The sequence below is a fragment of the Clarias gariepinus genome, chromosome 12 (genome assembly GCF_024256425.1).
Source record: "Clarias gariepinus isolate MV-2021 ecotype Netherlands chromosome 12, CGAR_prim_01v2, whole genome shotgun sequence".
Taxonomy (NCBI): Eukaryota; Metazoa; Chordata; class Actinopteri; order Siluriformes; family Clariidae; genus Clarias; species Clarias gariepinus.
The window spans coordinates 22,003,124-22,030,075 of record NC_071111.1 but is presented as its reverse complement, the minus strand read 5'-3'; the positions used below and the strand labels follow the sequence as shown (position 1 = coordinate 22,030,075).

Sequence of the window (26,952 nt, the reverse complement as noted above, 5' to 3'; positions counted from 1 at the left end):
AAAAACACAGAGGAGCCAAAGTTTTTCACACGAGGATGGACGGAGCGAAGCGGTCGGACTAGTGTGTGTGTGTGTATATATGTTCACTTTTCTCTAGAGAAGAAATTCTGAAGAAGCTTGGTACTTTGGAGGAAGAACGACGTGTTTGGGTTAAATTCGGAGCTTTCGTGGAGTAAAGAAGAAAAGAAAGAGTGTTTTTTTTGGGGGGGAAATGTCGCCGCTCGGCGCTGGAGGTTATGTGGCTCTTCTGCTGGTTTTCGCCGCAGCGCGACTCACACACGGCGACACGGAGAGTTTAGAGCCGTGTCCGAGTCCCTGTACGTGCACTGGCTCTTTACTGGACTGTAGTCGGCTCATGAAAGGCTCCAAACTGCATCATCTTCAAAGACTCCCTTCATGGATCACACAAGTGTAAGTGAGATACATTTTACTCCAAGAGTTCCAAAGTCGCACTGAGTTACAAAGTTGCTGAATTAATTGCACGACGAATCTAAATCTATCTCAATCACACACACAAACTCTCTTTCTCTCAGCATTGGTTTCTATTTAGTCTCAGTAGTTTATATATTGTTTGTTTTCCCCCTCCACTTATACCTATGGAATATTTTCCCCCTTCTTGGGCCATGTGCAAATCCCTCCATCTAGGGCTCCTAGATAGTCAGCTCCCCCTTTCTTTATCTCTAACTCAATTAACTCTTTTCTACACCCTACTGTGGAGTCTATTCAGGGTTTTATTTGCCACTGTTGAAAGGGCTGAAGTGATAACAAAAGGTGTTTTAAAGCTTTAGATACAGTTTAAGTGTTTTGATTCAGTAACCGAATACAAAGTGAACACTTATGACTTCAATATAACACTAAAAGTTTATAGGATTATTTTTTATTTCCCTCTTTTTCTAAATGTCTTCATGTGTTTAAAGGTCCATGGTTAGGAGATATTCAGAGATTTGGAAAGTACCGCCAGAGAGTCTGTGATATCAATAATTATGCTTTGTCTATCTACCAAACTTTGTCAATAGGGTTTAATACAAATCTGACTAACAAAAAATGTTTTAGACAATACCTACTCACATCTACTTACCCACCCCCCCCAGGCCTCATGAATATACCTAAGGAAAAGGGTAAATTCGATATCGGGATTTGGTTCGGCTTGAAAGACGGCTGAAGTCTGTATTAATTTCCACCTGAAGTGAATCTTTGTGTTCACACAGGTTATTGGATGTAGTAAGCTATCCTGAGTTTCATTACAAAGAACATCATGTGTGTGATATATATATATATATATATATATATATATATATATACATATCAGTTTATATAATATATATTTACATATATGTAATACACAAAAAACATTACGCAGCTTTTCAGGGAGCACATGCAAAGCCATTTTTTTCCTTCAAAAAGTCGTGCAAAAGTTTGTTTCCTTCTACTCAAGTAGGTTCTTGAGGCAAGTTGACTTTCGCAAAGCACTTGTGCCAAAAGTGACAAAATTAAGATTTGAGAATGTAGACACTAAATACTGTGTGCGCGTTTAACTGAAAAAAGGATTTAACACCCCTAATGCAGTTTTTACATCAATTTTCTTTTATCAGTGCCCATGATATGCTGAAATCTGCAATGTCAGTTTTTCACACTGTGGATTGTCCATATTCCCACAGCAAAGTTTAGGTAATATTCAGGTTAAACATGTAGCTGAGAATGAGTGTGTGTACAGTTAGAGGAAGAGCTAAAAAGTCAGATTCCCTTCAAGTCTTTGCAGCAGGCTGTGTGTCGTTCTTTCTTTCTTTCTTTCTTTCTTTCACTGACTGTTTGGCACGACCGTAGAAAAGAAGTGTGGAAAGTTTCTCCCACCACAGACAGGCACCTCCTTCTGCTTCTATGCCAAAAAAACAAGTCATAGCTGCAGGGGGAACGAAGTCCTTTGTGCAGCACCATGCTAATTTCTAAACACCTCCCCGGCACGTTGTAAGGCCCCCCGACCGCCCCAGCCCTTTGTTTTCTCCTGCAGCCCGTTATTTCTGCTGAATTAGTGCCTAAATCTAAGTAGTGAAGTCGTTAAGGAGCTGCTCCATGAGGATCTGGTTGTGTAACTTTCACAGGCGGAGAGAGTGAGAGAGAGAGCAAAAGGAGGGGGCACGGATAAAGCCTCAAGCCCCTTGAAAAGTGAGGAAGAAAAGTGAGGCATGAATGTATTGAATTATCAAGTGAATGTCCTTGCTTCATTAACTTAAAAAATAGACGTACTATAATTACAGAGTATATAAATTAAGTCTTAAAGCACTATTTAACTGTCTAACCTAATAATTTTACAGACATTGCATTACATTAAGGCACAAATGCATTTTGTCGAGCATATAGTGCAGTGTTACTTTTTCCACACCCTATGTTATATCTTAATCCTATGTTTTCATGTAGTAGAAATAGGGATAAAAATTTATTCATTTATGTATTGCGATATTGGCACATTTTATGCGCCACACTGTCTCCAAAATCGCTTTTTAAAATCCCTCTAAAAATGTATACGTGGTGAAATTTTTCGGTTCCTCAGTACTCATACAGGTGGCACACTCTAAACTATTCACACACTGGCAGGCTGCACAGTGTCCTGTGTGATAGGGGTGAATAATTTTAAGTTTGATTAAAACTGTAACAAAATCTAAAAAAAGTATATATATATATATATATATATATATATATAATATTTGCCATGTTATGATTTTATAAAATCATGATATTTACAGAAATATTTGCAAATTAGCTCCCTGGTGCTTCTCATCTCTAAAGATGTTAAATTAATGTAAGTTATGTAGATATATAAATATAAAAGTTTAAGACTGAAGTATTAACAGATTGATTTATGTAAGCTTCTGCAAAGATCATAAAAGTCACCTGAGGCCAACTTTCAAACTGCTCTCCCATGTAAACTCTTACTTTAAATAAACACTTCACTGTAAGCTTTTTTTTTTCTGTTCCAGCCATGATGATATAACTAGTCCTAGTCACATGGCATATAAATAAAAACATATCTATATATGTATACGTAAACTTCCAGTCTTTTTGTTTTAGCACATTTTATTTTGTAGGGGCTTGCTATTTTTTCAAGCTGTTTAAATTAAATGAACGTTGTAATCATCTTTTAATCATAAGTAAGATTAAGCATTTATTGTGATTCTTTGATGTGTGATGAAGGCAGAGTGCACATTTAATACCAAAACAGCCCTGATAAATGCTCTAAATAGACTTTTTAGAGAGTGAACTTATACAAAGCTGGTTACTGTATAAGATTATATTAATCAGTTTAGGGAGAAATTCTGAAAGATCAAAAAAATTCTACTTTATAATCACAGACTTTATTTTGTGTGTTATACTATTGAATTCTGAATGTGTGATTAAATTATATAAGCTTGTGACAGCAATGGGAGTGTGTGTGTAAATAATCAGCACTTGCTGTTTCAGTGACCCACTCTGCCCTTTGATTGATTATCCCACAAACCTGACATGGGCTGTCTCATCGTAACAAGAGGCTGGATAGGTCTTCTCTCTCCCACTATTTTTTTTTTCTTGTTCACACTTCTCGGAAGCCTCTAGTGGCCCAGTCCAATGTAGAAGTGTACACACAGGAGGGTCCTTATCTGATCCACTTATGACATGGATTTACAGAGGAAGTGCAGCTGCGATAAACACACCGTGTTATCTACTTCTGCTTGTACACTTCTTCACTCCGACTCAAGTGTACAAAACTTGTACGGATAAACAGAGGCCGGTTGGAATACCAGAAGAAGCACGCGCAATTCAAGAACTCGTGCTTCGCCTTTCTCCCATGTGAAATGCCAGCAGAACTCTAGTATAAGAGTAGGGAAAAAAAAACACACCACCACATGGGTATGGTACTTGTAGGCGGTGCTCGTTCTCGCTGCATTGTGAATAGATTAAGAGTTGTTACTTTTCCCCCCTGCTTTGCGCCGACGCTGATTGAGACCAGATGGCACCGCAGTGGAGATTGAGCGCAACGTCAGGAAACTCCAGCGCCAGATTTACTGAGCACAGATTCCTCCCTGAGCTAGCCCTCCTCGAGGCCCGCTTTCAGCTCGTCCTTACTGAAAAGAACGATTTGGGACTCTTTCCCATGACTTTCCAGGATGAGGTTTACAAGCAACAGTTTAACATTTATGTTTCACTATTAACAAAATAAAATTAATAATAATAATAATAATAATAATAATAAAAAAGATAATAAAAGCAATAATCCTGGGAAGAAAATCAAAAACTGCAATTGCTTTCAGCTGTATCAGATAGCATCGTCGTTTAAACGTCATTTAAAGCCCATGGAAAAAACCATTTGAATTAATTTAATGTTCTGTTTTGTTTCAAATAATATTTATTAGGGCCGGGAATCACCAGGGATCACCCGATACCATATTATATATTGCGATACGTGGATGGCGATTCGTCAGTATCACGATTTTGTAAATAATCTAATTTGATATAACATCCCCCCCCTCACTAATTTGCTTTTTAACACAGACGACTTTGTGCTGCCTGCCAATGTGTTAATCATTTAGAGTGCACCACCTGCAGGGTTAGACACTGCATGTTTTACCATGTTAAGTGCAAACAAGTATAAATTAAACGTTTTTGGAGACAGTGTGATGATAAAAGAATTCTGATACGTGACCAATTTTTCGACCGTAAATAATTTATTTTCTCTCTAAAAATAATCATCTCTAATGTCTGACGTAAACTACACAAAAGGGTATAACGGGACAGTAATGATCTCGAATTAAGATATTTAAATTTTCTGAGAGAATAAAAAACAAATACTTGATTGCAGAATTTTGGAAAGAAAATGTGCCTCACATTGTCGTTCACGTTGGATGTGTGATGTATAAATGGTAATGCTGATAAACTTGATCATGTCAATTGTTTAAACATAGCATCCATTAAAAAGACCAAAAAAAAACCATGCAGTACAGTGGCCAGTGGAAATGTTTCAGCGTTTTAGTCAGGCTTTATCTGCGCCGCTGTCTAAACCACGTTTGATAAAGCGCTGTCGAATGTCTCCCCTGTGCATTTGTGCGAGGAGCTAATGTGTGCAGCGTGTGATGAAAGGCTCCATGCTGTGGTGCATGCCTGCCGCTGATGAATGCTTTTCTTCACAGGGACCTGAGCCATAACAAATTACGAACACTTCCTGCAGCACTGTTTACCAGACCGCACCACCTAACCCAAATGTAAGTACGCCCTTCACCTTACAGAGGTGTTTGTGCCGTCTCTCCCGGTGTCTCGCGCTGACCGCATCTGTGCTTCTTTTGCAGAAAGCTGGATAACAACGAACTGGAGACGGTGCCAGATTTCGGTCCGTGTTCTGGCAATATCAGCACCCTCATTCTGTGAGTAAAGTTTTCTGTTTGTTTGTTTGTTTGTTTGTTTGACGTTCATTGTTCCTATCCTGATCCTCGTGCATCACTTTGCAAAAAGACGCTTGAGTGCCAGCTTGTATCATCAGGTGTATCATATATCCAGCTGTTGTGTGTCAGTCTTTCAGACTGCAAATATTGACTTACTGATTCGAAGTCAATGTTGACTTATTATCCGGATTCTATTAGTCTTTCCTATCGTTTAACGTTATTGTAATCATAATTCAAATTAGATTTCTCAAGTACACAACCATACACGATACGATAGTGAAAAGTAAGTAATGTGCTACATAATGACTGATGTCATCTTCCTGGTCTTGGTCCAGTTCCGCTTGCTGTAGATCGGGTGCAGGTTAGAGAGCTCGGTGTGAATGATGCGCTCAGCTAATCGTGCCACTGTCTGTAGAGCTCGTCTGTCCTGCATGCTGCTGTTCCCAAACCAGGTTGTGATGTTTCCAATTGGGATGATATAAACTTAAAATAGAAGAATTTATTTAGCCAACATATGCTTTTTGTGGGGGGAATTTAATTCTCCTTATATCAGGCAAACGTCCTGTTCTACTTATAGCTAACTACAGTGATGGGCAAAAGTATTAAGACCTTCCACGTGTGCACAAGACAGGTGATGTCACTATCTAGTTGGTTTCAGATGGATGGACCAAATATAGGCAGGACTTTTACTTTCAGAAGCTGGGGTGTCCACCTCTGCACAAAAATGGCTAAACGTATAGAATTCTCATGTGAATTGTGGCAAATGTTGATGCAGCCAGTTGTTAAGTCAAAGAACCAGAGTGTGGATCTAGAACAATAGCTCATCTTTATCTTTTCTTTAAAACGTGACTAGAAAAAAAAAAGTGCTTCAAAAATGCTTTTGTAGTGAAGTGGCTTCACTTTTTTTGTGCGGCATATTTCTCTACATCATCAGGAAGCGATCAAGTCAGCATGGATTGTGACGCCTGACATCTATCTGACTGCGCTTTAAAGAATGAATGATGACTTCATACTAAGTATCGATCGTTGTATAGTCATTTCATTGGATAAAATAACAAACTATTCATATTATGTTGATTCTCAAATTTGTAAAATAACGACAATGTCACTAAAACACTGGATTTCCATTTAATCTCAATACCACCACTGTAACACTGTGCCTATGAATCTAAAAGAAAATGCCCCAACATGATTAATTATGCATGAGCTGTACAATCTGACCCAGAATTCCTACAGAGTGCAACACTTATGCGGCACGCCTGTGTAACATGACCTTCAACCTGTCCAGTCCACAGGGCTTCAGTTCCTTTTGTGGTTCTGCCAAGAATAGAGGAAGAGTGCATCTCTGCAGTTTCCCATCCTGCTCTAAAGTGTGTGATTTCACCTCGTGCTCTAACGTGGGGGAGAAATGTTATATCTATATCTATATCCATAAAAGCACAACAGGTTGAACACGTTCATGTTTTTATGCAGACGGTTGTTGAGTCGCACAAAAGTTTATCTTTATCTTTTCTATGAAACGTGACCAAAAATAAAGCGCTTCAGGTGTGAGGTGGCTTTTCTTTGTTTAATTTTTTTCTTCTGTTTTTTTTTTGTTTTAAGTGTTTGCAATGTTTTCGAGTCAAGCAACATATTAGAACTGGTGTGTAAGTGTATTTTTATGAGCTTATTTGCTTAATAAGAACAGCACTGACTAACTCATCACACAGGTTTAGGTCCTAGGTTAGCGGTATATGATCGAGTACTAGACTAGACACTGTGTATGACGGAGCCAAAGACTAGACGTTGTATCCTTCCCCAGACGCTTAAGTCAACGTGTTGGGACACACACTTCTGCCGAGGGGTGTTCAAGTGTGGACTCGCATAGATCAGCTTTTTATACACACACGCACACACACGCACGGTATCTCCCAGTTATGTGCAGGTGTGAATTAGGAAACGGCTAGCCTGTGTATTCTGGTGTGAAGGTTTTCACAACAGCTTTTTCAGATCAATGCTTGTGAGCCTTTCTTTTCATTTCAGGCTTTTGGAAATCAATTCAAACTTTTTAATAACAGTTGGGTGACTGTTTTATTATAAGACTTTGTTTTATTATAAGACTTTACCTCATCCAGCTGTTGTTTAAGCACTCTTCTTCTTCTTCTTCTTCTCTCCTTTTTTTTTTTAAATTTTGCCTAAGATGTGTGATTGAGAGACTATTTGACATTTTTAATCCTCTACCACACACAATCTTTTGAAAGTCTTCAGCAGCGTTCCTAAAGCTCAGCCGAGGATCTATCAGCAATGTGCGCCTTTTCTTTTTTCCTTCAGTAGGTTTGTGTGTGCGCATGTGTGTGGTATTTGGTCCTGGAAAGAGAACAGAAGTTGGCAAAGCCATCTGATGACTCCGTCTTGTGCTGTGGCGCCTGTAATAGAAACCATGACTGCTGCGAGCCAGAAGAGAGTGTGAGCACTTGACTGTGTGTCAAAGAATATAAATGGAGACAAACATCAGTGTTTAAGGCCCAGCTTTAAAAGTTAACAAAATTCGGTGTAATTTTAAGGATCGTGGGTGTTGTTTATTAAACCTTTATGGATGATGGATTTGAGAAAAGCTTTTCTGTAAATACACTCAAGTTTTAAGTCAATGCAATAAAGGGATGGATTTAAGGAGTTCTTTTCAGACACGTGGGGTCTGTAATGTTGCAGATGCTCCAGGCTTAAGTCATCCTCTTCTATAATAATGATTCTCACAGCTTCATTCACGACTATGATGCAGGAAGCATCCGATTAAATTTTCTGCATTCTGATTGGCTACAAGAATCGTCACGTGACCGATTCGGTTAGATCCTAAGTGAGTGTGAAATGGGAGCCAATCGTATAGCTCTAAGTCGGGACTAGACTGTGTTTCTTGAGTGCAGTTAAGCTCTATGTACCCAGCACTGTGTCATGAAAATCATTCGTTGTTAAATCTCTTGTGGAGGTATGCGAGTAAAACACAGTTAGGGATTATTTTAAATATAATTAAAAAAAAAAAGATTACCAGTGAAAGAGAGAGAGTTTGGATTTTTTTTCAAGTCAAAATTAAGGTGCATATACAGTAAGAGCACATTGTAAGTTTTCCAGCTTCTGCATTTTCACTGAGATAAATCAAGTGGTGTCCTTTGAAGTTTTAGTTTAATTAGTACAAATGTAAAGTTTTTCTTTTTACCAGAAGTAGCCATACGGTAAGCCTAAAGCCTAAAGCTCATTGCCTAAATCTGAAGAAGCTTCAGTTGAACTTTGGAATGCATTTTTGCACGAAATGAGTGTTGTGGAATTTGGCTCCAAATGCTTACATTATACTCGCGCTCCAGGTGACAAAACTCACGATCGGTGTGCAGAGCAGGAAAGAGTTATTACAACCAGGACTTATTGTAATGTACTTCAATTCTAATATAAGACAGACTTGAAACATTCCAAACTATCCCTTTAATTTAAATAACTATTTTATAATAATAATAATAATAATAATTATTATTATTATTATTATTATTATTATTATTATTATTATTTTTAATAATAATAAAAAAATCTTTTTTTTATTATTAAAATAATAATAATTTAATATTATCAGTCTAACATCCAATCTAGTTAGGCTTGAGGACAGAAAAAAAGCTTTTCTAATATATTGTATAATAATGTAATAGTGTTTTATTATCTTTTATGATCCTAAAATACTTCCTCTAGCTATTTAATTTGTATTAGGGTATCAAACCAATAAATAATTATGCAGATGGACATAAAAAGAAATAATAATGATGATGATTATGATAATAATGATGCTGACCATCATAATAATAATAATAATTTAGCCATAAAGGATAGAATAAAGTCAGCGTCATCGAAAGGACAAGCCCCTCCAAACAAATTCCATGCAAATTGTTCAATTTTATAAAACGCTGATGATTGAATTGCTCCCAGCTGTCGAGTTATCGGCGTTTGTTTTTCTCCGGGCTCCTGGGTCAGGCGAGTCGATGAGAGCTGCCGCTATGTCTGCCTTACTGTTTAAATAAGAACTAAGTGGCATTCGATACTCCAGGCCTTCTCCCTCCCTCCTCCCCCCTTCCTCACCTCATAACCCACAGCGAAAGAGGAGGTGCAAAAAATAAAAAAAAAGAGGGGAAAATTTGCACCGGGGCTTTGGAAGCCCTTTAGAGTTGTAGCCGTCTTATTAATTCATTTTGCAGATTTCTCCTGACTTCATTGGGAAAGCATGCAGAAATCGTGTTTCATAGGGAGGTGTTTTAAATGCTCTTGCTGTGGGGGTGTGTAGAAAATCAAATGTGCTGTCTCTGCAGATAGGTTAAAAAGGGGAAAGACTTGTAGGCGATATCTACATGATGCATTATATGGATATATCTTAAATGCCCATATATATATTTATAGAGAGTAGCTTACGTAGTAGTGGCTTACTGTGTTTAGCCAAACCCGCCACTTTGGAAACAGTTTTGTGTGAAAATGAAGGGAGCCCTGGCCACAGCCTGAAACCATTGGTGTAATGATGGATAACAAGCTTATTTGCCAAAAATTGGCCGAACAAATTTGAAGTGTGTGTTTTTCAAGGCACAATGCGGCACTTGTCTGTGTGCACCCCAGGCTTGAAGGAGTGCGAGATTAAGAGATAAGGCAGTCTGGAACTCACTCACTTACTTACTCACTCACACACATCGTCGTTGGTGTTTCAGGCAGCAGAAAAGAGCAGGTGGGGAAAAAAAATTTAAACGGCACATTCAATATATAGCGCCGATTCCATTGCAAATGGTGTTGAGCAATCGGACACGCTCGCGATCAGGTCCTGGCTGTTATTCTGAAATCAGCAAAGATCTTTATTTGATATGAACAGCAAGTCATCTTGAAGCTGAAGAACTGGCAAATTTTGTTTTCAAGTTTCCAGTATTGCTAATCCAAAGATGTGGAACGGGCGATAAACAGGTGGAAACAAACAGGCTCTGGTGAAACTACACACTGACTCCCTTCCAACTGTTTCAAAGCCTTACTCAGTGTACTGTTTTTTATTTTTTTATTCCAGATTTATAAATAGTGCGTTCTAAAAAATAATAGTCGAGGTTTTGGTCAGCTAGGGCTACGTGAATATTCTGCAAGGTTGGATTATGCACCATTTGATTTGTACCGTGCCAGGAACTATTGTTCCCCCTCTCCACTCGTCTGCTGGTCAGCATTCACATCATTTATTTTTCTTTGTTCTCCAGTACAGCAGGTGGCAGTGTTCACATAGTTGCTTTGTGAGCTGCTGTTAAACACCGAGAGAAGTAACAGAACAAGGAAGTCAATCTTGGCGCTATGTCCAAAATTATTGATATTTCAGGAACAGATGTTAAAAGGCACACTTTTGGGTGCCTTTTTACTGTCTGTTGGTCAGAGAATAAAACTTGTTCACAGGTGGTGCTGATGTCGCATCAACTTCCGATTTTGCATACGATTGACTTCCATATCTAATTTTTATTTATTATTATTTTTTAAAAATTTCCCCAAATTTTTTCCCTAATTTGGTTGTTCCAATTCCTCCCCACCAGTAGGGGGGACTTTTTTCCACTTGACTTGGGCACAGTTCTCAAGCATGGAACGATTGTGTTCTCTCTCATTTCATCAAACTTAATCAGACATTTGGGGTCAAGTGTTTGCTGGGAAACGAACTCATGCTCCTAATATGAAAACGCCTTTACTATTCTGTACTGAAGAGCATCGAACTCACGGTCATGTTAATGCAACCAGTTCGAGATGACATGCGCTATCTGACATGGCTCATTATCATGCTTTAATAAATTGTGGCCATTAGGAGACACGCATGCTCAGTAACAGTACTGCAAAGCATGTGGCATTCCAGCACTAAGTGATATAAATAAAAAGCCAAAAAAGTGGCAAAAAACATCGCACCAGCCTGGACTTAAAAGGTCGAGGCCATGGTTTTGTGCTACTGGTGCTAAATTCTGGTCCTGTGATCTTAAAACCAAGATTCAACAGTCCAGTCTATGCTTTTTAACGTCTTCAGCTGTTCAGAGTGGTTATCTGAGTTTCTGTGGCTGTTCTGTCAGTTTGTACCGGCTTGTCCATACTGCATTGTCTTTTTCTCTTAAACGTGGTGTTTCCGCTCACAAGCCCGTATCCGCTTGATTTCATGCACTCAGACATAATGGGCTGATAGTACAAGTTCATAAAGGAGTAGGGGTAACAGTGGTTTTTTTTTTTTTTTTTTTTTTTAAATAATGCAGATAAATACAGGTGGGTGGAAATCCTGTTCGTGGGATTCCCCCTTCTGCTTCTTCCGAGGTTCAGGCAGCTGGTACAGCATTGACACAAAGCCTAGAGGATTTATTTATTTTCTGCCTACCTGGATATTCAGGATGCAGGCCAGCAGGGAGTGTGTAAACACAACCCCAGGTGATGTGACTATGCCGCATGCAGAAGCTCTGTGCAAATCTGCACAGAAAGGGGCAGCTTGTACCCTTTTCTGTACGTGGCTTACTATTGCTGACAGCCAAGAGGGGTTTCTTTTTTTCCTCTCTTTCTTTCCAAACAAGAGAAGAGGCGGGTAGTGGGCGGGTGAACAGGGGCAGGGGAAATGAGACTGGAGTCGGAGTGTTTACTGAGTAGAAATGTAGGTGTAGGTGACGCAGGTAGATAGAGAAAGGTCTAAACAGGTGTTCGGTTCAAAACAAGTAGTTGAATGTTGAATGTTTTCTGTGACGTCTATCCTTATTGATGGGATTGTTGAATCTTTCATCAAGGCCTACACTATGTTTTAAGCAACTCCTTTATTCACTTCAGCCTTCTCCCCTTCGCCCTTATGTTCTCTCTTACTCTCGCTTACTTTCTCTCTGACACACACAAACACACACGCACGCACATATATGTACATACACAAAGGCACCACTGTACAGTCTCTGTTTATAACAGAGGCAGCTCATGCACTGCAATTTAGGAGGCGTGCAACCCAGGAAATTGCTGGTCTTGACCATGGCATGCTTTCACTGAGGGAGTGCTATTCATCGACCAAGTAATTGGCAGGTTTTTTTTTCCTTTTTTTTTTTTTTTAAATACCTTGTAAGTAATTACCTTATAAACAAAATAACACGCCACTCAGACATTCAGCTGTTTTGACCTGTTGCACAGAACGCCGGCTCAATGTACGCACACACACACATGTACGCACGCACACAGGAAAAACATGGAATTCTTCAAGTGCATGACTAAGGACATTATAATCTGGCTTATGGGGGCCACCACCACAGGAAGAATAAAACGAGCCTGCTCACCATCACTATTTTTGACCACCATTAGGGGAATGTTGTTGTTTCTCTGGAGTAATTTGTCCTGCTAAATACCTTTTTTTTTCCAGAGCAAATAACAAGATCTCAAGCATATCACTGGAGCAGCACAGACGGTTGTCTTCCCTGGAGACCCTGGACCTTAGCAACAACAACTTGGTGGATGTGAAGGGATTCCCTCCTCTCCCTCTGAAAAACCTGTGAGTGGTTTGTGAACACAAATACTGTACAGTATTCTGTCCTCTCAGCATGGATCTTGTTTAAACTAGTTTATATATATATATAAAATGTATGCTAATAATATATACTTTAAGTTTATTTAACTTTAAAATGCTCATTAGCTTTACAGCTCAGGGTTAGATTTATATTATTTATAATAGTTTCTATACCAAATTAAATTATAAGAATTATTAAACATATAGTATACATTATCCAATAAAGAAACATTACAGTTTTGCTGTACTGACTGTATTTGTACGTGTGTGTGTATTATATTTTAATATAAAAAATACTTTTCTGCAGCAGATAATTGATTTGATTTATATTTATTAATTTATATTAGTTTATAATTATTAATAATTTATAAATATTAATAGAAAATAAATATTTAGTAATATTTTTTTTATTCTGTATTATATAAGTATTTACCAAGTATGTACCCACATGACTCAACACCGTCCAGCTTGCGACATTAAAGCTAGATGGAGGAGAACTCTTTCATTAGGAAAAACATCTCTTTTAATAGTTGAGCATATTTACAGAACAAACAATTTCAGTAAATTATTAGAGGACAAAAAAAAATAATCATAATAATCATCAATAATCAAATGTCTTACTGATAGTATTTTAAAAAAAGCACTTATGAAATCAGTAAATAAGATGCCATTAATTAATCTCATCGGCTTTATTGTAATGTCCATAGAAATGCTTTCTCCTTTATATGAAGGAACCTGGAGGGATTTTTTTTATTGATGCATAATATGATCAGAACATAAATAAAAAGCATGCTCCTTCGTGAGCCTGACTATTTGTTTATTAATTTTTTCTATAAATTTAATAAAAAGCATAACATTTGGTTAACAAGTCAAAAATAGAATGTACTGGATTAAGCGCTATTTTGTTAAGCTGCACAATAACAATGCTGGATGTCATAGTATTAATGAAATTAAGCCTAATTCGTCCTAAACAGTTTACCAAGGACTATTCATACATTAATGTGTTGGCAGTAAAGTCTATTAGTCTTTCGTACATGTTTGAGTGCTTGCCATCTAATCATTTTGCGTTTTGAATTTGTCTCTTGCGCTTGTTGAATCATATTGCAGCTGGCAGAGCCAAATGCGATTTCAGTCATCGACTCTGAATACGGCTTTATGAGCACAAGAATAGTTTTACACTGACATAGAGTTTGAATTCAGTCTGATGAAGAAACTTTATTTATTTCTAACGATGCTAAGCGAAGCTTCATCTTCATGTTTTTCTCAGGTTTCTGAATAACAACCGCATATCTACATTGGAACCAGACTGCTTTAAAAATCTGTCCGACACCCTGCTGGTGTTGAGACTGAACAGGAACCGTCTGAACTCCATTCCTGCCAAGACCTTTCAGCTTGGCAACCTTCAACACCTGTAAGTGGCTCAGTACGTGAATGATTCTGAGATTCTCGCTATACCTGTCGTCTTTCCTTAACATTTTGCTGCGTGTGATCGGCAGAGATCTGAGTCGGAACCGGTTACGGCGAATTAAAAGCTTGACCTTCAACGGGCTTCACTCTCTCCAGTCTTTAAACATGCAGAGGAACGGCATCGTGCGTTTGCTGGACGGAGCGTTTTGGGGTCTCAGCACGATGGAAATACTGTGAGTGCAACGATGCTGTGATAGCAGTCGAATTATCTTATATCTGCTATGTTTAACAGCGACATAACATGTGTTAATCATTTGTAAAGTAAGAAATGCAACCCTGTAGGATTTAATCACACAAATTGAATACAAATGTTGCATGGTTGTAAGATGGAGAATAATATATGCATGTTTGTGTGTGAGCAGGCAGATGGAGTACAATAACCTGACGGAAGTGAGTAAGGGTTGGCTGTACGGACTGTCGTCTCTGCAGCAACTGCATCTGGCACACAACGCCATCACTCGCATCAAAGCTGACCCCTGGGAGCCTTGTCCGAAACTCGCCGAGCTGTACGTCTCATTTTTCTGTCTTTTTTTCTCTCTCTCTCTCTAACTAAATCACGAGCAAGGGATTAAGGGGAAGAGAGAGGGGAAGAAATAAGGGTAGTTTTACTGTCTTACTAAGCTGGTTAACGTTCGTGTTGTTTATAGCCGTGATCCAATATGGTCAGTCGTGTGTTTACTGGAAATAAGCAGAGTTGATTTTGTTTTGAGTGGAATTTTGAAAAACTTTATAGTTTCCACAGAAATAAAATGAGAAAATGCTTTGGCTCAATGGAAAACACTAAAGAGGAAACGTGGGAATGCATTTTATCATGTTGCCCATGCAAGCATATTTATTAATTAAAGTAATTCAGAAGTGATTTATGAAAAAATTTATAATGAAGAAACAACACTTTGTTGTTCAAGACTTTTTTTCTAAGGAGGAAAAAAATTAAACTCTCAAAATATCAGATTTTTTTGGCGGCACAAAGCTTAAAAACATCACATCTGCCGCCTCTTATTTATCTTTTAATTCCTTTTCCTATTTAATCACTTTTACGAACTAAATGTATTGTATTCATTTCATTAGCCTTTCATTAAAAGGGTGGATGATGAATATCGTTTATCTTTGTGTTCATCAGCAAAATTAACACTAGTGTCAGACCAGTCGAACAACACCAAGTGCTTCAGGCGTTACACAGGACAGAAGTGATGAAGCAGTCATGTCGCTTTGTTTTGATCTATTGGTTTCAATGATGTAAATCTTAACTGTTTAGATCTGAGATTGTGCTGTAGATTATTCGTATTCACTGTAAACACCTTAATCTAACTACTAATCCGGTCATGTTTGTGTGACTTGTCATGTTAGTACACACCCTGGAATTTGCAACATGACCATAACTGTGGAAAAAATGGAAGATGTCTGATTTTATTCGGTGTTTGTATCTCTTTCAGAGACCTCAGCTCTAATCAGCTGGTGCGGCTGGAGGAGGGCAGCTTCATGCGCCTGAGCGAGCTCAAGCAGCTCTCTATTGGTTACAACAACGTCAGCTTCATCGCGGATGGAGCCTTCAGAGACCTCGCTCGTCTGCACACGCTGTGAGTACTGCAGAGTAGAAACGAAGCCGGCGCTATGTGCCTGGCATCAGACTGCACACACTCCTCGCACTGGGGCTTTAAATCTTTGGATACGAGTGATCATCAGTCTTGTTACTGGACATCTACTTTAGATCCCCTGGTTACACACATGCAATCTGGATCAGCTGGGTTTAAAAAGGATTGTAACACCGGTCATGTTCCAGATGTAAAGTAAGGTGTTCAGCAATTTCATAGAGAGATGGCATACCTGTAATCTCAAAAAAGAGAAATGCAGAGAGAATGAGAATATTCCCTATACATCAAAATTAGGCTGAGTTCACATCACAAGCCATGTTGTTCAATTTATATACATTATCGGCTCACATTTGGACAATATTCCTCTTCACAAGTCTTCACTGTCTGTCCTCTGAAATGACATGTACACATATGTTTTGTTTGCACCATTTGAGTTAAAACACGTCATATTAGTGCAACCACCCATTAATTTCAATCAGTGTGTCTGATTTTAGCAATTATATGCTTGGGATTTAGCTCTGGAGTATGGCAAGTAATTAGCCAGCTGTATTTGTGGAAGTCTAGAAGAAAAAAAGAAAGCCAGACGCCTCTCTTTAGCTGTTTTTTTTTTGCAGCTATTGCTAGCACAGCGGTCGTGACTGATGACGTCAGGTTAATTTGAAGATAAATTCCTCAGTCGCGTTGGACTCGCGTTGGACTCGCGTTGGACTCGCGTTGGACTCGCGTTGGACTCGCGTTGGACTCGCGTTGGACTCGCGTTGGACTCGCGTTGTAACAGATGTAAATATGCAGTCTGGGACCAGACTTGACACAGATTGACCTGAAGACTTGTGTGTGTCTCTGTCTGATCTCTGTCACATTAGAGTATGAAAATTTTTGAGTCGCTTCAGGCTGGTAATGTGAACGTAGCCATCGTGAGGAAATCAGGAGAAAACAATCTTTATCGTGTGCTACAAGTAATAAACAGAAACAATGAGGATCTACACAGCGTTACTGTTTGAGTGAATAGTAAATAGTGAAATTCTTTTTAACACGTATTATAATCAAACCTTAAAAGTCGAACCAGCAGCAGTTGGTTGTTTCAGGTGTCTCTTTTTTTTCCTTTTTTTTTTTTTTTCCTTTCCTGTTTTTTTTTTTGCAGACATTCATGTTGGAAGTTTCTACTTAAACTTATTGAACTTTAGAGACTCCCCTCCCCCTGCTCCCTCTCCTCCCTTCTCTGGGCTTTCTTAAACAGAACCAAATGGCAACTGAGCATGAAGGGTGTGTGCGTGCGTGCCTGTATGTGCATGTGCATGCGTGTGCTCGCATACAAGCACATGTGTGTTCACTCAGTCCCCTCCCTTAACCCAGTCATTTGTAACCAGGCTTGCAGGGGAGGAAACTAGCTATTTGAATGTAGTTAAGCTTGGTGTTAGGGAGGGCCAGGGGGCAAAAACTGAGTCCCTCCTCCTCCTCCTCAGGCAGTGGGTGAATACAAGGCATTGGAGGATAAGAAAAATTAAATTTGCCTTGTAACTTATTTGTTTTAATGTGAGGACATTTGTTTAAACCACTATTAAATTGTATTAAATTAAACATTGAGCTGTTTAATTAGATGAAGTTTAATCAGGTTTAGCTCAATGTTTTTTCTAAGTTATGTTACAATACTGATTATTACTATATGATAAACATTTTATTTAAATACAAAATTGTTTGAAGTTTCCAAAGCTACCCAGAAGTGAAGTGAGATTTTTATTTTAAAAAATGTGCAATATTTCTGTGTCTTAAGTTTTGAATAAGATGTGTGTTTTTTATTATTATTATTATTATTATTTATGTATTTTTTTTGTTTTGTTTTTTATTTAAAGCGATCTGCGATATAACGAGATTTCCTGGACTATCGAGGACATGAATGGACCCTTTTCTGCACTGAACAATCTTCAGAATTTGTGAGTTCCTGTAGTTCATGTTGTGCTGAAAAATTTTAACAGTATCATAAAACACCAAATGTTTTAAATCAATGAAGTGGGTTGTTTTATTTATTTAATTTTTTTTAATAAACGACTTGCTGGATTTTTCAGATTTCTTCAAGGAAATCAGATTCGATCGGTTACCAAGAAGTCGTTCACAGGACTGGACTTGCTGGAGCGACTGTGAGTACTTGTAGACACGAACGTGACTCATTTCTGAGACTCGTACTTAGACTCTCTTAAACAGATCTGTTCTACTTTGTGGTTTTTGTAATCCTTTGTTTTAATTTCTCTTCTTTTAACTCAGTGACCTCAGCAACAATGCCATCATGTCAATTCAAGGAAATCCTTTTTCCCAGATGAAGAAACTAAAAGAAATGTAAGTGTGATAAATGTGTATAGAGATTATTTTACTGCACTTCACAAGATTTGTATCTTGTTTGTTAAAAAGCAGCAGACAGACATTGGACAGAACCTTGATTTCACCTTTGTGGTAACTTGATTCACTGTATGAAAATTACTGAAATGCATTTCATTATTCCCCTGTTCTTTAAAATTTAAGGCGTTCAGGCGAGTTTTTTTTACTGTTGTCTGGATTTTAAAAATGGCTTCGGGTTAATAGTGCATTGGTCTGAATTTGTTTTTGATTTGTTTTATTGTTCACAATGAAGTGCCATCTATTTCCTTCATCTATCCACTGTAGCTATTTTATTTTATTTTTTCATTCCCTAAAATTTTAACCAGCATAATTCCAGTGCAGTGATTCATCTGTTTCTTGGAAAATGAGAAAATTGGAAAGTATTCATAAGCGATTTGGTTTGGACATCTGTCTGACTAAAACCAAATTTTTTTCTACCCTGGTCTGTATTGACTCGCTGAATATGTCCTCACTTTTTTATTTTTTTTCCCCAGGCACCTGAACACGTCAAGTCTTCTCTGTGACTGCCAACTGAAGTGGTTCCCGCTGTGGGTGGCAGAGAACGCCATTCTGTCTTTAGGTAACGCCAGCTGTGCCCATCCACAGCCACTGAAGGCCAAGAGTGTCTTTGCGGTCAGCCAGGACGAATTTGTTTGTGGTGAGTAGGTGCCTGGTGTGCGTTTTTCCCAGCATGTTATACCTGACCGAGCATGCCTTCTTTCTCCCGGTGGAAAATTTGTCATGGAAGAAATTTCGTAAGGGATTATACCGAAAAATGTATTTAACCAAAGAATCCAACCAAAGCCTTCCCAGATTTTACACATTTCGCATGCTATAAAACACTAAGTTATTAGTCTGCATTTGTTCAGTATAAATCTTATTTGTATTCGACTATAACCAATTGTTTTTCATCTTTGCACAGATGATTTTCCCAAACCGCAAATCACGGTGCAGCCTGAGACGCAGTCAGCCATCAAAGGCACCAACGTGACCTTCGTTTGCTCGGCAGCCAGCTCCAGTGACTCGCCCATGACCTTCGCCTGGAAGAAGGACAACGAGGTGCTGAACAACGCAGAGATTCACAACCAGGCTCATCTCAGAGCGCAAGCCGGCGATGGGAGCCAGGTTACCGAGTACACGACCACACTGCAGCTGCGCCATGTGGAATCTTCCAGCGAGGGCAAATACCAGTGCGTCATCTCCAACCACTTTGGCTCCACCTATTCCACCAAAGCCAAACTCACTGTCCACAGTAAGTGATCCGATTCCACAGCAGTTTCTATCTTAGTTAGTAGTTATAGTAGTTATAGAATCTTTTATAATTTTTTTGTCTATCACCATCTTCTCCAGTGCTGCCATCGTTTTCCAAAATCCCTATGGATCTGACGGTCCGTGTTGGAGCCACCGCCCGGCTGGAGTGTGCCGCTACCGGGCATCCGACTCCTCAGATAGCCTGGCAGAAGGACGGGGGCACTGACTTTCCAGCTGCAAGAGAGCGCCGGATGCACGTTATGCCCAGCGATGCCGTCTTCTTCATCGTCAAAGTGAAAACGGAAGACATCGGCGTGTACAGCTGCACCGCCCAGAATACAGCCGGGTCCATTTCTGCCAATGCCACGTTAACTGTACTAGGTAAGAAATGTAAGAAATGTCAAAGCATAAGTGATAAGAGCAAAAGGGTCATATAAAAAGATTGAAATCATTCTGCTACTTTGGTGATTAAATACCCAGGTATCTAAGATAAGATGCAATCTGTACCATTTTATTTTTCCCCCCCTCATTGCCACAGCGGAGAACGAACATTAGTCACTTTCATTTTTAAGCTCTTTTTGCACGTCTCTGGTTCAAAGCTGGCTTCACAACACAGTAAATAATGGGAGCCTGCCCTTCTTTCATACCCAAGCTTGTGCCAAAGAATTGTGCCAATGCTGACCTCACAGCTCTGAAGTTGCTTTAATAGTTTAGGTTTTCCAGGGTGACTAGACATAACACTAGAATATTTTTTTCCAAGATCCAATTATAGTACGTTTTTAATATCTCAGCATTGTGCGTAATAAGGATTTAAGCCTTTTTTCAATATATTTTAGTCTGAACTGACTGATATTTTTTAAATAGCTCTGAGATCACCTTAAAATGTTTAAACCCCCCCCAAGAAAATTATTCAGCTGGAATTTATTTTTCTTCCCAGAAATGCCTTCTTTCCTGCGTCCTCTGACGGACCGCACTGTAGCTAGAGGCGAAACGGCCGTGCTGCAGTGCATCGCGGGTGGAAGCCCCCCGCCACGCCTAAATTGGACCAAAGACGATGGGCCGCTAGCGTTGACCGAGCGCCACTTTTTTGCGGCTGGAAACCAGCTTCTGATCATCGTGGACGCAGCAGAGACCGATGCCGGCACTTACACCTGTGAGATGTCTAACCCGCTGGGAACGGAGAGGGGAAATGTGCGCCTGGCTGTCTTGCCAAACCCTAACTGTGAGTCAAACCAGGCAGGCACCGGGGCACTGGGCCCAGGAGGCAGTGGAACAGAGGATGACGGCTGGACCACAGTGGGCATCGTCATAATTGCCGTAGTGTGCTGTGTGGTGGGGACGTCCCTGGTGTGGGTGGTCATCATCTACCACACACGCAGACGCAACGAGGACTGCAGCGTCACCAACACCGGTCAGTTCCAAGTCATGCACAGAGCTAAGAATGATCTTAATTCACAGAATTCATTTTTAATTATTTTAAAGAAGTGCATAGAAATAGAAATATTAGGATGCTACAGTTTGGTGTGCATGGATGACTTTAAAATCTGTTCTTGTTGCCCTCTATAGATGAGACCAATCTTCCATCAGACATTCCTAGCTATCTGTCATCTCAGGGAACGTTGGCAGAGCGTCAGGACGGTTATGTGCCCTCTGAGAGCGGCAGCAATTACCAGTACGTGAGCTCTTCCATGGGAGGATTCTACCTGCAACCTAAAGACATGAAAGGTAAAACAGCTGGCTCACCAGTGTAACAAATTAACACTCACCCTCATGCCCTCAGTCCAAGATGACATGCTTGATTTATGCATCATTAGTTTTGTGAAGGCACCAGGGTAAAGAATGTAAATTTAAAGTGTCAAGGGTCAGAATATGCATTAAGTCTAATCGTGTATAAAAATGGTCCATTTACTACAGAATCAAGGTTTTAACATGGCCATACTAGTCCCTTAATCTATACACTGCAAACCTGTGAGATAAGATGACAAGCAAAGTGAGAACTGAGATCATTGTGCATTCTCCAGTCTCATCCAGCATCAAAGAAAAAGGACTCAAGTCATATAGGCAAGGACGACACTTATTGCATGGTTCCATTAACTCCAAATTATTTATGTAATACTGGCTTTTGTGCTGCTTTCAGGTGTTTGTCAGCTAGACACAGGAAGTGAAACAGACATGGAGGCAGCCATCGACCCTCTGCTTTGCCATTTCCAAGGGCCGATCGGCACACTGCTGAGGAGAGGCAACCTGTATGGCCCAGACCCCACAGACATGTACACAGGTGAGACACACAAGTACAGAACTCTGGGTGTATTTGCTACTTGGTTTTCTTGGTTCCTTCGATAAGAAAACCAGTCAGATTAAAAAATATATATTTTTAATTGAATGATGACATGAAGCGTATAAACTTTAGTATGCCCTTCACTGTGTTTGACTGGCATTGTGGTCATGTTGTCATGTTTTCATGTTTTATCCTTTACCCTACAGGCTGTGCTGCAGATCAGAGGCTTATGTGCAGAGATTCGTACAGCCCGTCACTCCCCAGCTTAAAAAAGAGAGATTATTACACGTACACTCCTTCATTGTCCTCAGACTCTTATGACCATGTTAACCCTGGGGTGCTGGTCCAGCGTGATGGCGGAGAGTGTATGCAGTCACAACTGCCTTCTGCCTCTTACATGGGTAAGTAAATAAATTATTATAATAATCATATGGTCTACATTTAAATATCAGTGAGAAATCCTTTTCGTGTCTAGATGACTTGTGGAACATTTAATACATCAGATACACTACTTACTATATATGTGCTTAGAGGTTGTTATGGGCATTTAGGGCTTCAATGTATTTCCAGTTTAAAATGGTGCAAATCTCACATCTTTGGATGTACACAGAGATAGCACACAATATTAGGCTTGCATTACTTCAGAGGTATGAATCTAAAACTTTGTAGACTGTTAATTAGAACCCGACCAGGTCGTATATACAAGGTGCCGTATAGGCCATACAAATATTACCCATGCTTATATAGTAAAAGATCAAGAAGTTTCAAAATGTCAGCTCTGCAGAACTACTTTAACCATAAAACACATACTTTTGCACTGCCCAATTTTTAATACTATAAGAAAACAATTTCTACCAGAACAAGATTTAAAAAACATATTCTGCAAGATAAAACCAGAAAAACTTTTACAATTTCTATCTAAAGTGCACCTGAAGAATCAAATGTATAACCATGCTATAATGTGATATTTATTTATTTTTATATATTATTATATCCTTTTTACTTTCCCACAACTCTCTAAATCACGTACATTATAACATAAAATTGGTTTGAATAAACCAGCTTAATATTTTATATGAATCGTGCCATGAAATAGCCTGAGAAGCTGATCTGGCAATAAAATACTAATACAAACAAGCCAAACTGTTAACTAGAATTTCAGCCATTGGGATTTATCAATAAATAGTAATTAATACTTCTAAAATTAAAACATTGAAATGCTGTGTGCATTAATGTTGGTAATTGTTTAAACGGCGTGTCTCATCCAAGAGATTTTTTTTTTCCATTTGCCAATCTTTTGCTCCAGTCCAGTAGGTGGCAGTAATGCACAAACCACTCATGTAAACAAAAAAAACAAGCGATTCTTTTTTCTTTTTTTTTTCGCAAAATTTGTATTTTGTAAGTACTTTGCAGAAAATGCAAGAAGTTTATATTTCAGTCGCATAATTTAACATAATAATTTAAAAATTCTTAATCGAAACCTGACTCAATCAACTCAACCAACAAAAGACTGATTAAAATGCATAATCGAGTTTAGGCTCAAAGCTTTTTCCTACAATTCCTCAGCTTATTAAATGTTTTTTACATTTTTGATAGACATCTTTGACTTACATTTAGGTAGATCTTGTAGTGGACAAGCCTGAAGCAGAAGTACACCTTTAGTTTTAGGTATAATGAGGAAATTAACTACATTTAAATAAATGTCAATTTAGTTTTGTTTGGAACGTGTTTATTTTCTTGATTCTGAACATTAAGGCTGTTCCCAGCTCTTATGACCGAGTCTGTTTTCATCTGCCTCATCAGGTACTTTTGGTAAAGCACCCTGGAGACCGCAGCAGGAGCTGTACCCCGGCCTGTGCACTTCAGTGTCTCACAAAGGAGCGACACATCATGAGAACATCTACACAGCCCTCGACTACGACTCAGAGCACGAGGAGGAACTCTCCACTCATTCGCTTTCTCAGAATCTAAAGTTGGAACAGGATAGCAGTGTGTACGAGCTGCCGTTCGACAGCAACAGGACAGTGGAGAGCTGCCTGAGCTCTCAATGCTCTTCATAGCACCACAGGCAGAGAAACAGAAAAAAGACTGCAACCTCTGTTCGTTTTTTTAAAAAAAAACCTTGAAAAATGAAAAAATGTAAGAATTCTACCTCAGCTTGGACGCTTGATGTGCACGCTGGTTCTGAATGTAGAAGGTAAAAATGAGGAATCCTTCCGAAAGTTTGAAACTGTTTTTTAAAAAATATATCCGCTGTTACTTTTGTACAAAAAAAAAACAGATATCAAAAAATATATATACATTTTATAAAGTTAATTTTATTTTGTAAATTAACTGTAAATAGGGTCCATTATTTTGCATACTTTTTTTTTTTTTTGGAAGATTGTTGTCATGAACAGACATGAGTCAAATAATCAGAAAAATAAATATAAGGGAATTGTAATGGCTGGTCCACCTCTTCTGCACAAAGGCTTCTTTGTGTTTCTGTGCAATGTTTGCATATGACAGCACAACATCTCGGCGGTACTTTTTCCTAGTAATAATATGGCTAGTGACTTTTTAGGACTTCAAAAAGGATGTACTCCAGCAAGTGAATACAATGCTTAGCCTATTTCTGTTTGTGAGTCTGTTCAGTTATACATGCATATGCTTTTTTTTTTTTTTTTTTGCTCTAAGTAAAGCACCGGTTTGCACATATCACTCTTTGATAATAAAACATGTGCTGCTACATGGACAAACTGTCGTGACTTTATTTGTAACCTTCCAATACATTCATGTCAAGGGCTGATTTAAGTATATTCTTTAAAGCATTTCTGGAAAAAAGTCTGTCCTAGTAGATTTTTTCCAAAGTTGTATTGTGTTTTGGTGATGTTAAGGACAGCATGACATCCCTCGGCTGCTTTTCCTCACCTTTGTTTGGTCTCGGTGTAGAAACAGTGGTTGTGAGGTTTATTAGCTTCTCCAAGTTCCACCACAGACCACTAAACATAGCCATAAGCTTCCTTATTCAGCCCCCCACTTTGTAGCAGTGTAAGAAGAAAAACACATTTTCAAGGTTTAGATCTTTTAAACAGGGTGTGCAAGTAACTGTGTGTGTGCATGTGGGGTTTAACACACCTGCTGCTGTGTCAGTGCTCAGCGCTGCTGTGGGCTTTTTGACTCATTCTGTTTAGAAACCTGTGGCTTAATAATCATTTCCTTTCTGGTGGTTCTGTATTAGACCTTGATTTATGTCCTGGTTGCATTTTTATTTCAGTTCATTGAGCTACATTCTGCAAAGCACAATAAGCAGATGTATATATTTATATTTTATTCATATACTACAGAAAATGCGTGTGCCACAGAAGCTACTTCTTTAGTTTATGCAACACTGAAGTGAAGAGAAGTTTTAATATGTGCCCAAAAATGGGCAATTATTATAAAACAATAATAATAATTAAAAATGCAAATTATTCATATTTCTAATTTGGTGATTGATTTCAAAAACATATGACCAGTAATAATGCTTGCTTAAATAGAAAGAAATCTGTAGTGTCTGTAACCATGTAAAATTCATGTTGCTATATCTTTACTATAATTTTATATTTTTCACATTATTATTATTTTATCATGTAGGGTTTCTATAGTCGTGAGGGAGACAATTCAAGGTTTAAACATATATTAGAATGGAGACAATATTATCAGCTATGAGGTTTTAATCAGTTTCCAGGCAATCACATTATCAACATGAGATAGTTCTTGCAATAACAGTATTATTAAGTGCATTTGCAAAACCCATCAAGCACCATGATAAAACTAGACCTCATAAAGATCTTCCCAGGAAAGCAAGACCAAGACTTTTCTCTGCTGCAGAAGAGAAGTTCATTTAGAGTCACCAGCTTCAAAGATCACCATTTAATGCATGCTCTCTTTTACGGGTAACATTAGTGAAAGAACAGCAGAAAAAAGAAAGACAAAAAATTGTTGGTGCTCTTAGTTTAACGTTTGGGTTACCATTTGTTTGTGAGTGTACACTTTACCTGGAAGTATAATTATTATAATACTTATAAATAAGATACATTTTGCATCAAATGTGTAAATCTTGACTCGTGCTTGAAACATTCTCAGCCATTACAGGTTGTGGAAAATGTGCATTTTTGCTATGAGCCAACTATGAGCAATTTGGAAATGGCAATTAGAATAAGTTGCATGTCTTTGGACTGTGGGAGGAAACCGGAGTACCTGGAGGAAGACCAGCAAGTACGGAGAGAACATGCAAACTCCATGCACACAAGAGGGAATAGAACCCAGACCCTGGAGGTGCGAGGCGACAGCGCTACCCATTAAGTCATTATGCCGCCAATATTAAATCCTTTATTTATTTGTTTATTTATTTTACTTATTTTAACTATAGATTAAAAATTATTTCAAAATGCTGTAGTAACCATAATTGTAGCAGTATTTGTCTTTGATTATTCTAAGTATATGTTTATGTACAGTACCTGTGTGTGTGTGTGTCTAAGGCTAATCCAAACTTTTAAACCCCAACTTGGTATTTGATGAATCCTTTAAATCCAGGTTTTTTTTTTCCCCGTCCTTGCTGTTTCCTAGCCCAGTTCCCATAATTGTGCAATAAACTCACAGAGGACTAGACGTGTTGGAAGCTCCAGCAGCTTTTCAAACAGCCTGGGAAGAACGCAAGGCAGGGAAAAACCACACACAAAGCCCGACACCTGGAGCACAGCTGGCGAGCGGTGCTGACATAGTGATGAACAACAGAGATGAACAAATAAAGAATGATCAAAGACCTAACTCATCTATGAAGATCAACAAATTCCTAAAAGTCTAAATGTACAGATACATTTGGCTCGATTGGCAGCCAAGCTGAGGTTTTCTCACAGGAACTCCAAAAGCTTTGGAATTATTTCAAATTAAACCAAAAAAAAAGCCAATCAACAAGAAACTAATGTTGACAAAAAGACCCTTCTGGGATAGTTTTTTTCTTTCTAATTGTATTCCAAAAAATATAAGAATATTTTTCATCAAAGCTGAAAGCAACTTTAAGGGAAAATGAGTACCGATTTT

General features: G+C 38.6%; 1 protein-coding gene across 1 annotated transcript; it reads left to right on the top strand.

Annotated features, from left to right (window-relative positions):
• Nucleotides 1–24,618, top strand: lrig3 (leucine-rich repeats and immunoglobulin-like domains 3). The gene is made up of 19 exons (XM_053508947.1): nucleotides 1–411; nucleotides 5,160–5,231; nucleotides 5,316–5,390; nucleotides 12,787–12,915; nucleotides 14,198–14,341; nucleotides 14,427–14,570; nucleotides 14,760–14,903; nucleotides 15,831–15,974; nucleotides 17,840–17,920; nucleotides 18,053–18,124; nucleotides 18,249–18,320; nucleotides 18,854–19,017; nucleotides 19,282–19,611; nucleotides 19,710–19,991; nucleotides 20,548–21,021; nucleotides 21,177–21,335; nucleotides 21,748–21,888; nucleotides 22,095–22,289; nucleotides 23,692–24,618. The coding sequence occupies exons 1-19, from the start codon at nucleotides 212–214 to the stop codon at nucleotides 23,946–23,948; spliced, it is 3,279 nt and encodes a 1,092-aa protein (XP_053364922.1). The 5' UTR covers nucleotides 1–211; the 3' UTR covers nucleotides 23,949–24,618.
• The last annotated feature ends 2,334 nt before the right edge of the window (nucleotides 24,619–26,952 follow it).